This window comes from Diprion similis, chromosome 6 (assembly GCF_021155765.1).
Source record: "Diprion similis isolate iyDipSimi1 chromosome 6, iyDipSimi1.1, whole genome shotgun sequence".
Taxonomy (NCBI): Eukaryota; Metazoa; Arthropoda; class Insecta; order Hymenoptera; family Diprionidae; genus Diprion; species Diprion similis.
This window is the reverse complement of record NC_060110.1, coordinates 20,631,491-20,645,194: the sequence shown is the minus strand read 5'-3', so window position 1 is coordinate 20,645,194 and position 13,704 is coordinate 20,631,491. Positions and strand designations below refer to the sequence as shown.

General features: G+C 38.1%; 1 protein-coding gene across 49 annotated transcripts in view; it reads right to left on the bottom strand.

Annotated features, from left to right (window-relative positions):
- The window catches only part of LOC124407219 (microtubule-actin cross-linking factor 1), a 175,049-nt gene that overhangs the window by 46,200 nt on the left and 115,145 nt on the right, over positions 1-13,704 (bottom strand). For 38 of the 49 annotated variants that reach the window (XR_006929299.1, XR_006929297.1, XR_006929298.1 and 35 more), the window contains 6 exons: positions 5,833-6,112; positions 2,193-2,643; positions 1,469-1,726; positions 767-1,340; positions 654-677; positions 73-543 (listed from right to left, as the gene is read on the bottom strand). Coding sequence is in view for 46 of the 49 variants with exons in the window: in XM_046883122.1 (XP_046739078.1) it covers positions 73-543; positions 654-677; positions 767-1,340; positions 1,469-1,726; positions 2,193-2,643; positions 5,833-6,112 (2,058 nt within the window). In the remaining 3 variants the exon portion in view is untranslated. The remainder of the gene's footprint in view (positions 1-72; positions 544-653; positions 678-766; positions 1,341-1,468; positions 1,727-2,192; positions 2,644-5,832; positions 6,113-13,704) is intronic. The other 11 variants (XM_046883131.1, XM_046883144.1, XM_046883167.1 and 8 more) reach the window with 1 other exon arrangement.

The window sequence follows — 13,704 nt, the reverse complement described above, 5'->3', positions numbered from 1 at the left end:
CAAGTTAAGCCAATGGTTACTATACCTTCCACAGCATGGTTCTTATTTTACACAATTGGATTTTCTACTCACGTTAACTTGTTTGTAGCTGCATATAGCAGTGACTTGGATTGGCCTTGCAACCGGCTGCCTGCGCTGTTTCATGGGAACTATTTCCTTCGACTGATCGACTAGTCGTTGTATATGATCTCCGTAGTTGTTCAACTCTTCCCTAAGTTCTTGCATTCCCTTCAAAAGACGTTCTCCTTCGTCCAATGAAAAGTCTGACTGCGAATAAACGGTATTCAGAATTTCATCACGATTCGTTATCCATAGTTCAGCCTGCTGAACCTCTTTGAAGAATGTTTGACTGTGGGCTGCGTGTCGCAGATGTACTTCAAGGCATAGAGTTAACTGCAGCAGCCAAGCCCATTGGCTCTGCATTGCGGCCATATATGCTTCGATTGTTTTAGCTGCAGGGTGATGTTGCAGAACTAAAGCCTCTCCTCGATCTTGTACAGCGGAGAACTGAATCTCACGTTTCTCCAAGTCGCTCATCAGGGACTGTAAATAAATTAAATTATTACCTCAAACTTGATTTTCATGAATGAATTGTGTAAAAGCCGGTTTGAAAAATGGCTTCGATCTTGCTAAAAAGTTGTAATTTTTGTTACCTCAATTCCTGACCCATATGTACGCTTGTAAAAGTAGATGGAGTATTAATAGATTGTTAATCTATTTTTCAGTTGAACGAGAAAAAACTGACTACAGATAATATCAAACTTACTTCGTAATATTGTTCAATGCTTTGCACATTCAAACTCTTGTCGCTCCAATCTCTCGTTACTTCGGTTTCCTCCTTGGCATTCAACCATACAAGTTCTCCAGTAGCAGACTGTATGAAATCTTGTAGAATATCCAAATCTGAGAGTCTCTTATTCGAAGTGGTCAAAAGTTCAGTATAGAGTTTCTGAAGAGTGCTCAAATGCTGGCTGTAAAGGGCGAGCTCATCGCCATGGAAATTGTTTTTGGCCTGCAGACATTTTTCGACTTTTGAATAAAACTGCTCAATGTTTTTATGTTCCCTCTGGTGAATGTCTAGTTCATTTTGGACGCTGGGAAGATCGGATCCGTAATCAGCTTCTTGTAGTTGCTTCAGTTTAGTTTTACACCAATCGATACAATCGTGTAGATTACGGAAATGTGGATTGGTATCAACCAATCGAGTTTCATGGACGGTAGTACGGTGCTTGGTAACGACTCGTTCCTCAACGGGAAACGAAATGACGGATAGCGGTGCTACCAAACGCTTGTGGAGTAGCGACCGTAAAGCTACCCAACGTTGGTGAAGTTTCTGTACTCTGGAATAATAAATTTCGTGTAAAAATAAATGGACTTCAGCTAGGCAGATGAAAAAAAAAATTTGCTTATAATTTAGATGTGCAAAAATTATATTCATATACATGAAAATTTATGTAAGTTAATTTACCTTTTATGGAGTTCAGGAGCCTGACTATATCTGCCTTCTGTGAGAGTGTGAACGTCGGTAAATATATTTTGAATCTGTGTCTCTGTATTGCGTATGTCCTGTTCCAGCAGGTCAACGGCATGTTTGGCTTCCAACGGATGCAATCGGTCCAAATGACGAGCTTCGTCATCCACTCGTCTTTCAAGCTCTTCCAAACGATTATCCGTTGATTTCATTTCACGGTGAACCTTCTCTGCGAGACGCTGCAAGCGTTCCAGGCTGAAAATATCGGAAAAGTCAGGCAAAAAATAAAACATGGTTTAAAGACTAGATTTTTGGTCAAAGAATATGTACCATCGAAATTCGGTCTATATACCATACAACTTTTATTTGTAAGTTTTTGAAATGTATGATATCAGAGCCTGCGAGAAGGCTAAGAATATTAAAAAATTTCAGTCGAAGACAAACTTGTAAAGAGCAGTTCCGAATAACTAGTGTTTTACAATAATACAATACAACAATTATAACAACATTTATCATCTATTTTCTCCTTTTTCAATCTACAATTTCGAAGTTTACAACTCTGAAACTAGATTCATACAATTCCGTACTTTTGCAGATACATTTAATCAAAATCTTCTGCTGAAAATTATATTGAAATAGTGAAATCGGCGAACAGACTAGTTCAAATACCCATTTATGGGTACATAAAAAAATAAATTACATTCATATAATTCAACGTTACCGCTTGATTTCGTCGATAATAGCTTGGTCTCGCTCCTGATGAAGCATCATCAGCCTGTTCCAATTCTTTTCGATAACTTCGATATGAAGTTCGGGTTCCATATCGACCTCACCCACAGCCTCGAAGTACTTCTGAAGATCTCTGAATATGTGGGCCAACCTCTGTTTATCCCTGTACCTCGGTGGTACTTCCTCGTTCTTGAACTTGGCACTATCGGCGGCAAGTTTTTTCATTTCGATAAGCGTCGGGGGGAATGAACGCTCCTGCATAAGTGCCATTTTTTCGCGAATCCACAAGTGAAGGGACGTCGCCAATTCCCTGTATTCGGCGGATCGCCGCTGGGCCTCGGCATCGTACAGCGGATGAATCGGTGGCGGTTCAGGAAACACATCGTAGAGCGACGAGATATACGTTATCAGAGACTTCTCGTCCGGTTCGGGGGTATCAACGTCTGAAAAGAAATTATATATGACGTACAAAAAACGGTTAAAAATTACACAAGAAGAAATAGTGAGGTAGGTTGAGAGTTGACGGGTCATTTCGGCTGTCTGCACTGACTGACCATTGCATAGCCTGATCGTGAATCACGAGTCAACTGCTTCGTTCAATATATAGAATGTAGAATATGATACGGATCGTTAAAGCCGGTGTACACTTCCGGCGTGAACGCATCTAAGCGCCTCGAACCTTTTATAGTGTCTAGGGCGGATCAATTATATGAGGCCTAGCAAACGTTGTGATTCATAGCAAGTATTATTTAATTTTATACATATGCATTTGCAATATTTGACTCGTATAAAGTAGGGTTCGTCGGTACCATGAAAATTACAGCAACAACGATGGCAGCCTATTTCGTTAGCCAAACTTGAAGTGTATTCTAATCCTTCACTGAGAAAAGAGTTTATTTGTTCTTAACAAACCAATACATGGATATGGCGAAATAAATGTTTTATTGTTATTATCAAAGAAGCACTTTTCTCGGTGATTCGCGAACGTAAAAGAGAGGAGATAAATTCAAACAGGAAATTATAGGAAAAACTTCTGGGGTTGATTACATTTCTAGTTCCGGCAAGCAGTGAAATAATGATGTATAAAAACTGGTGAGCAGCTCGACAAATTGGCATCGTGATTAGTTAGCCTCATGATTTCTAAGACCATAGACTATTACTGTACACACAATGAAAAATATGACTACAAAGAAATATCATTAGAACGTCGTCGGAAATTTCTGAATTGCAATGACGTCATCACGACGAGAAACACCTTATATATTATGTAGATACATGGTTTCGTGCAAGTAGTGAATGCAATTGGTTGCAGAGCCAGGAATTCTGGTTCTTGGTCGCAGGAGTGCGCCGGATACAGCTGCAAGTACCGTGACAGAAAAATAAAACAGTATACATCCCACATCCTTACCGCCATACCAGCGCCAGACTCCTACGAATTTCTACCTGCAGTCGTTACGCGTTGCGGAAAAGTAATTCGCCATTGTTTCACAAGTTGGGGAGGGGAGAGGTCGCGAAAAAAATATGCGAATAATTTAAACCCAACAAGATTGTGCATATTTTTTGCTCACGATGAGTCAGTCGCGAGTGGAGACACTGCACAAGTACCTCAAGAAGAGAAAGAGTACGAAAACGATTATATTCGCCTCACGTAATGACCTGGTTAAACTTATTTCCTTGTTTGAAATATAAAAGAACCTCGGTTTCAATACTAACACCAAATCCCTGTTTGTCGTTTATTTTGATTGAATATTAGCATATTTTCCTTTCAACGATGGCTGGATTTCTGTTGTTTCTAGGATATGCTAAAACTGTTTTGTTCAAGATGCCTATCTCCTGTATTATTCCCAGGTGGATTATCGCACCGGTGAGTAATTGTAAGGAGAAAGAGAGAGAGAGAGAGAGAGAGAGAAAAAAGGCTTCGTCGAACAATCTGTAAATTGTACAGAATAATTTGTCAATGTAACCGGAAGTTATAAACAAAAGAGGGAGGAAAAAAAATTAAACCCGAAGTAAAAAAAAAACATTTTATAGCCTGGCAGTCCAAACAACGGAACGAAACATGCAAAAGGACGCATTTCGCACGTTCCTAAAAGATATGCTTACATGAAGCTGAATATAAGCATAGTTACATACGTTATTCGCGCATTCAACTCTATACGCGAACAATGTAACGCGTTGAAACAATGAGATTTCTCCAAGGCTCTCGTTCGGTATTAGAAGCAAAACATTTCAAAGAAACTAAGAGAGTTTGAAAAACTCCTGGATTTGTCCGGCCTGAAATACTTAGTATGAAATGAAAATTATATAAAAAGTGATTATACGGATGAGAAAATCATTCAACATCGTTTTCAAATTGTTGATCATGAGTCGATCAAGCATTTTTCGCTTTTAGATCATTACCCGATGACTCGTGGCTATTATTATTGCTCAATCATGTCGGCGATGTTGGATGATAAAGGTTGATAATGCTGGCACCGGTTACTGGATTTTTCACATTGCAGATAGGTAAGAGAGAAAAGATAGGATGATGGGGAGACGATCCTTCTCTCCACTAGGTGAGACGTGAAAGTCTTGACCTATTGATCTCTGACAATTCTAGGACGACGTGACATCCATCGAGCGTAAGAGCATTCTGGATCCCGTTTGCATTTCCGGACCACAAAGACCAAGTCTAGTCACGACTGAATGCAACGGTATAAAGGACTAGTGAAATGGATAGACGATTCGAATGAAGAGAAATAAATTTAGTATTCAAAGATGTATCAAACTAATTGTAAAAAAAGTTCTTAACATCAAATTGACTGTGTGGATAAAATAGAATAACGCTTCTCACGCGACTTCATCACGCAGTAAACATGAATAAACGGGAAATTAACAAAAGAAAAACACATGAGTAAACTGGCTAAGAGCACGAAAACTGGTATCAAGGAAGACAGTTAGTTTCACATCAAAGAGCGAAAAACTCACGAGCAGTAAAAGTTTGTTCGTTTATACCTGAATGGTATATAATCGCAAGGCGAGATCTTACACTGAAATAAAGTAATAATACAACGATCACGAACTGCTTGATACAAGTCGTGGTCCTAAATTTCAAGCCGCATGTATGCATGTAACAAGTTAAGGTGCCTCTCGCGTGATTTCGTATAATAAAAAAAAACCTATTCAAAGTAGCGTGTATATAAATTACAGCGCAAGATATATAAGGGAACGTATAAAAATTTGAAAAACAAACAGGGTGAACGCAACATAAAATGTCTGTGAGTATAGACATTCGATTGCGAATGAAAGAAAGAAATGATCTTGGTAATCCGAGTCGAATAGAATCACGTAGGTATATTCTTCACCAGTTTCTCATGTCAGGTGTTAAATCCATTGGGACGGTAATTGCGTACAATGTGTCTTTTTTTTCTATCCTCTTGTTCTTGCGGTTATCAGTTCTCCACGACTTTAAATGACCTTGGCCTTACCATACCAATTTATTTCTGAAACCTTCCAAACTAAAAGTACCAACTTTGTTCTATTTTATCGTTACCGCGTCGTCGATATCAACCTGCATCTTCATCCACCTGCCTCATCGTTATTCTCTTTGACAAAATTCAAGGGGAAAGAGGCAGGGACGAGGTCCTCCTTACCTTCGGGATCGAGAAGCCTGGTAACGCCGTACTCGCGCTCAGCGATGTGGAAAACCCTGTCGAGACGTTCGCGGGCCTGGCTGGACCTGGCATTTCGCCAATCGACGAGGTCTGGCCTGTTGCGATGCAGAAGTGCACTGAAGGCAAGACCGTCCCGCCAGGAACCCGTGAAGTCCGAAACACGGACCCCCGGGTAACGGGCTGTAGAACGACGGGCCCATCTCAGGAGAGCTTCGCGTGCTGTTACGTTCGGTTCCTGGCCAACGACGATGTCCGATATCTGGAACAACCGGGGAAGAGAAAAATTAGGAAAAAAGGCTAAAGGTGACAATCAATCGTTTTCGTCAAACATGCGGAACGATTTGTTTATATTTATTTTCTTTTTTTTTTTTTACCATTTGCAACGATTATTCTCCTACTTTAGTTCATGTTCATTTATTTTACAAGGTATACCTACCACTAAGCATATTTGCAATCATATTGATAATTCTTTAAATACATTACGTATTATATTTAAAAGAAAACTTCTACCGCACATGTGAAAGCTGGTAGGTAAGTATGTTCTATCTCTAAGTGGCGCTAAAATGTTGCAGCGTAAAGAAAAAGAGAAAAAAAAAAAAAAAAAAAAAAATTGTTCGCTGAGCAATGTGAATTAGTGACGATGTGTTGAACTGTTATACGGTTCGTTATACTTTCTTTTTCTTCTCTATCCGGCGACGGTGGTTTTGCCTCTCCCGCAATGCTGTCCGAAAAGATCTCGTCAATACCACAGAACGGGAAATCGGTTGTTACTTTATATACAGACGCGTCTATATATACCGCAAGTAAGAACAAGTAAAAACGATGCTCTCGATCCGAGCTACGAGCTCTCAGGTACCTACCAACCTATCCTCCCACGATCAAGAGGGATAAAATGAGAATATAAGATAAAAGGTACGAAATAACTAGACGTGTTATACATGGAATGAATTAACGAATTCGAATATTAAGCATGTATGGCTGCTTGACGAGAGAAAGACTATCCGTCGGAGACGAACCGTCTGTAACGAGGTGAAATATTGCCGGTGGTAGAAACTCTGTAACTTCGTGCCGATGCTGGTTTAACGGCGCGGATAATGGCGAGTTTAACCTTTCACGATTTTCCACTGCGATATGGCTACAGCGGCGGCTGACTCTCTAATCAAACAAGCTTCTCGACAACGTCGCGGAATATATATTCTTGTGATTCATCGAACGCGTAGCAAGGCTCATATTTTTGCAGGAAGTTTCGAGTCAAAGGTACGCTGCAGTGTGAGTTGAATATCGTTATCTTATTTTGCCTCATCTCGCGAATTCAGAATCGTTTTATTACAGGTATGCATAAGTCGATCATCTAAAATTCCTCGATATCTACAGATACGGTTTGAAGAGGCGTGTTTATACGTAACTTTTATGCACCCTCTCATAGATCTGACGCAAATATGACGCAATTTATATATAGATATGTATGTCCAAAGTAATTTCTGGCAGATCAATTCTTGTTATTTTAGATTTTTATCTTCAGCGTGCGAAACGAATGAATTGAAAGTCAATTAAATGTAAAATTAAGCTACCTCTGTGCAGATGACGAGATCGATTATAATTAATCATTTTTTAACAATGCTTACTTACAGTTTTATTTACTTTCATTTCTTACCGTATCCTAGAAATTACACACATAAGCGTATAAATATACTAATCAAGCTGAGCAGTTGTCAAAAGTACAAGCTACACGATTTAACCCACGCATTCAACAGACTTTTTACATCATCGTAAATCTCAACGATTCACGGAAAACTTGCAAAGCATTCATGCATTTATGTATACAATATAGAGTATATTGTACAGTTAAAGCGCAGTGAACCGAGTCCAAGAAAGCAACAATTTGACCGCCATTATTCCAAAGATGAAATATACTTTGTATGGTTTCTCGGTTGCATGAGAATGGTTATTGTTTCATATAGCGTTTAAAGGTGATGGTACTGTACATACAATGAAACTGTTTTAACAGTTTCCTTCATTCGTCAGGATTTACGAGCGTTCATTGTACGAAACGTTAAATTATCAAGAATAGCAAACACTTCACTGTGGCTTACTCATATGACGTGAACGTTGATACGGAATTGTTAAAATTCGGCGATGAAACACCGTGCGGTTTATAAAACTTGACATTAGAAATTTTATAAGCAGTACCTGTTTTCAACTTTGGCCATGAATTTCCTCACCAACGATGATCGTGTGAATAGTGCAAAATTCAATAAATTAAAGTAGGTTAAGAACTTCTCAAGAGTTTCATACAGGTGACAAATTTTAGCGAACTGCATGCCGTAAGTCGTTTTTTGGTAAAGTCAAGATGATCTTCGTCAGTATTATTGTTACATAAAATGTAAGAAAAAAATATTATCAATTCTGAACAAACATCACCTCGCGGTATTTTATGAGTTATTATCTATAATACGAACAGTTCCATAGCTTTAAAAATACACGAACCCACCAACATGACGTGCCGTGTATGTATATATATGTATATGAAAGGTGCACTCATCCGTACCAAACGATAGATAACAAACTGATCTATTACAAGGATAGATGGGAAAAAATGCGGATGAAACGATTTTATCGTAACGGATCGTCTTCTTCAACAACGATGGATCAACGAACCAATGAAAATCACTCTTACATTAAATAGAACCGTCTACTAAATCGGGCCTTGATTATCGTCTATTCTGAAGTACCTGGCGGAAGGCCAGCGGCGTGATACTCCAGCCGAAGAATTTAATGCGATATCGCAAAGCTATGCACGCGATGCGTTTCAATCGTATTATAATTGCCCTTTGATGAAGAGCCCTCAAGATCATCGCACGAAATGTATTTCGGACGATGAACAGACACAGCGCACTTGATATTCGTACAAAATCGATTGCTTTCGAATTGGCGGCAATTTTTCGACGTTGAATTCATCGTCTCGTCATTTAATTTCAATGCAGATATTTTTTGCATCTGAACAAAAAATAAATAAGTATTTAATAAAATCGTACTCAAGTTGATCCGTGCTATCCCGCTGACGCTTTAACGTGAAAGGAAATTACGTTACATAATCCATGTACATTGTGCGCCATATCTTCATTATGATACATCTATATTTACCGATTGTGTCATCTAGCTACATATATATATATATATATATATGTATATATGCATGTATTTATTTATTACGTATTTACACGATCAAACGTCGGCTGTAGACAGTATCACAGAATCAGTATCTAGAATCTCATATTTTGGTGGAATTTTTAAATTAAAGATAACGATCATGACACGACTATCGAATCGAGATGTCAATTCAGCAAAAAATCGTTCCGTATAGCGGAGATGATACACGTTGTACGGACTGTAAGAACGAAACGGTACAAAATAAAGGACGTTGCAAACAGTCATTTCAATTAATTCTTCTCGCAGTTTCTTATTCTTCTTAGACATTTCTCTCCGATTCGGTTCAAGTAATTCATCGCATAGCCTGCAACGGCAATTCGGCTCGCTGGTCGATATAATCCGCGACGAAAATCTCTGCAGTCGATGATAATCTGGGATGTTAGAAAGTACAATAAAGAATAGAAGAGAGTAACGGTTGATGGTCAGATTCGAACATAACGTTTGGGAAAGTCGTTTGACTCTTAAAAATCTATGCATGTAGTATCCTGTATTCTGTATATATAGCGGCGTATTTTTCAACAGCAATATTTGGGAACACGACGTGATAAAATTAAACTTTCGTTCGACAGTGGCTTCATATGCATGCCGATGATTTTCAAGGTATTCAAGCCTCTCGAAAAAAAAATTCTCTGGCCTTGTTAGGACCTAGACTATAAACCAACAGTTCAGGGTGTCTAGCGTCGGTGACACATCAAATTCCTTGACATATTCCGGTTTTCCAGACGAAAATAGACATTTTCCAGGACTCATTTCAGCCCGACTTTGCTAACAAACTCACTTTTACATACAAATTAATTAAAAGTTGGACATAAGATGTCTCCATCGCGTAAGTTAAAATAGTTGAATTTTTCTTTCACTTCAATTTAGCTTAAACTTAATCAACAAATATATCAATAAATACTCCAATATTAAAAAACTAACGAGAAATTAGGATTAGCCATTCTTTCGAAACATGAGGGTAGAAACATCAACCCTGGAAATATTAACTGTTTTCGATACTTGTTTATATTTTTCATAACTTCCACATGGTGCTCAAAATCAATTTATCATTTCTTAAAAATCCTCCAAAAACCATATTTTCCCTCACTTATACCCTTTTCCCACTACCTCCGTCAATTGCCTCACGGCGAATAATTTTCTAAATTTCAATAATCGTAAACTAGAAGAAAGAAAATACAAAAACTTCCGGACGCGTGCCGATATAATTCCCTGATATTTACCAGTCTTTCCAAACTTATATAAATTTCCTTCCAATTCCCACTTTTCCACATTTCCCTGACAGCTGTACACCATGAAAATCCCGATTCTGATATTCCCCATGCAATACAGCGACTCAGCAAAAGTGGCAAGGACAATTCAAGAGTGCACAACGAAGCACTCGGCATGTAACCCGACTTTCCCCTACGAAACAACCTGCACCGACATTCCTCACGCAGAGATGAATCTGTCACACGGATAAATACTCGTGATCCTCACAAAAGTCCTGCAGAGTAGTCGGAGAAAGCCCACAGCAGGATCACGGAGCGGTATAATAAAATTAATTCATCGTTTTCACGGTGCTCCGATCCCGCGGCAAGAAGAGGAGAGCAAGGAGGTCGAAGAAGAATGAACTTCAATTGGCAGTTACGCGATATCTCAAGAATGATTCACGACAATTTCGCGGCAACAATTGCCATGCAATTCGAACTACCGTTTAATGTATACATTGTGCGCCTTATTTCCTACCTGAAGGCACGTCCTACATCTGTAGCTCGACTCTCTTCGGATGAAGATACTAATCGGAACACGCTGCAAGTGCAGTAGAGCGAGCAGAGCGTTTTTTTCTTCCCAATATGTACTAGGTAGGAAGCATTTCTCTAGTTTACAATGAGACTGAGTCAATTAACACACGTCATAAAGATACTGCAACCTACAAAAGTAATAAGAGAAAAAAACAGAATCCAAATTGTAAGATTTAGATTGCAAAAATTGGACGCGAAAAGGTTAAAGGAACAGTATTGCCACAAGAGCAGAGAGACAATCAAAAAATTGCAATGTCACGAGGCGTGTTAAAGGTAAAAAGGCTCGACAAGTTGATAATTCGCATCAGGAGCGAAACTTTTCAAAAGTATCATATAAGCAAGATTTTCTCAATGCCAAAAGTGTATATTATGTGCACATAATTTCTTCAATTTGGCTAAACTTCGTAAAACTGCAGGACGAATTTTTTTTTTGCTTTGTTTTTTCCGATTCAAGTGGAATGTTGACTTGATGAAATTCAAGTATGATTATCGACTCCTGCAGCCGAAATGCTTAACTTTCGAGCAATGACTTAGCAGTTTGTGTATTTTTTTCTCTCTTTTGGTTGGATGATTTTTTGACACACAGAACGCCCAAGAGATGTTTCGAATGCCCGGATTACGCGTCCGCGTCATCATTTTATACATCTTATATACATACACTTATGCCCGCGTATTCGTTTATGACATAATTTCGTCGTGATAATGAATACCGTGGATCGTACGTCTGTTATTATTAAGCCTTCTTCAATCAATGATTAATAGCTCAACTTTTTAGTCCTAGCTAGCTGAAGGTTGAACCCGTTTACCGCGGTGAAGGCTTACTATATCTATTTATCTATCTCTCTCTCTCTCCTTCTCTCTTTCATTTAACGTGATTATAATATGCTGCGATAAAATTTTGCACGCCAATAATTATCCATTATCTAAAAAATGTTAAAACACAAGCTCCGGCAGTGTAATTAAACGATCGCTGATCTTTCATTAAACTCGACACAAATTTTCAAGAGCGTATATTGATAATAATAACAACAACAGCAGCAGCAACAACAATAATAATAATAGTAATAATAATCGTAAGAGGAAGCATAAAAGTATAAAACGCATATCTATAGTCAAATAAAATTCCATCACCGACATCTTTGAACAGCCTATACGTGCAATAAAGTAATAAGAAATAAAAATAAGGTGATAGACAAGTTCCGTTAAAAAAAGAAATGCTCAGGCTTCACTCTACTAGGCGCGAATCTCGGCCTGAGATCTCGATTTTATCATCCTGCCGGGATGAGGACGGAGAGAAAGAAGGTGGATAATAGGTGTGAATAACCTGTGAATCGAGTTAGCAAAGTCATTCGGATTGAGTCAGTGCAACAGTAGAAAACCGACGGATATATATTACACATATATAGTATATATATGACTGAAAGCTGTAATAAAAATAGCTCGTTCAATCTCTCTATGATCTCTGTAAGATGACCTCGTCGAAGGTTTAGGTAAAATTATGAACTTTTCTCATCCGTCAAAACTTGACGTCTCTGAAGAAGGATTCATCTTTAGGTCAAAAATATCCAGTGGTTAATAAATTTTATTGGTTAAAGAGATAAAAGTGATTTAAACAATCAAATAATTGATGAAATTTCGTCCGAAAAACTCCAAATGCGTGTGAAAAAATTTTTTTTTCAATAACAATTTGAAAATAGATTCTACTTATTTGATATCAGGTAAAAAAAAATTGACCGGTGACAAAGTGTTCGTCGAATGTTGAGGCCGGTTGGTATTAAAATATGGTCGAATCCCTTTTCGCGACGAGGTGGAATAAAAACTGAAAGAAACGGATCGCGCGACTTGCGGAACGAAGGAAAGTGTAATCCTGCCAAGAGCTATAACGGCGTTTTATTCCGTCCTCGAAGCACAAGAAGGCCTAGGTATTGCCTCACATCGTTGACGTCATTTCTCAGCTCTTATGGCAATGTTGCGCCGACCGGTGATCGCACTTAAAATTAAAACGTTACACGTAACAATCATACGTATGATGTATGTGTGTGCCTATAATACGAGACACATGCGAGATTATTTTGCGGAGAGGTGTGTGAATTACCATATATGTATATATATATATATATATAAAAAATATTATAAATTATTATTATACGATGCGAGTGAGAAGTAAATATTGTTATATTTGAATAAGAAAAAATTTTCACTTTTTAAAATATGTATAATTAATATTCAGGTTATTTTGTAACGTCGAGTGAAATTACGAATAAGTAAATCGGTGTTAAATGTAAGGTAATTTTGTAGCGAAGTTAGGGAGCATAAAAAATCGTATATCGAACTTGAAAATAAACGAAAGAAATCATTTTGCCTTTAATAATTTTTTTTTTCATTCGCGTTGGAATTTCTTAAAAAATTATCAACGAACCGAGCGAGATTGCGAAGCAATTTCGGAATCGATTTGAAATCTTGCGAGGTCAACCTCTTTTCCAAACGATATATATTCAAGGTGGCTCTTCTGGCGATACATACATATATACATACATACAGATATACGGACGTACTGTGACAGGACGAGTAGGCATCGTACATTTTACAATCGTATAGGTATATCAGCTGTGGTAAGGAATCGTACGTGGGATGTGCCTACCTATAACCTTATACCTGCCTTAAATTCGCCCACTGACTATTAATGCAGCAGAAATATGTTACATACATATGAATATATATATAAAATATACATATACGCACACGTTTCAACGATCAATGTCAGTTTATTTTCGTTCCTGGCGCACAGGATAAATAAAATAATATTCATTTTGTCGAGGCTTATATTCGCGTCCTCCAGATCGGCCGTAAAATAAGGTAG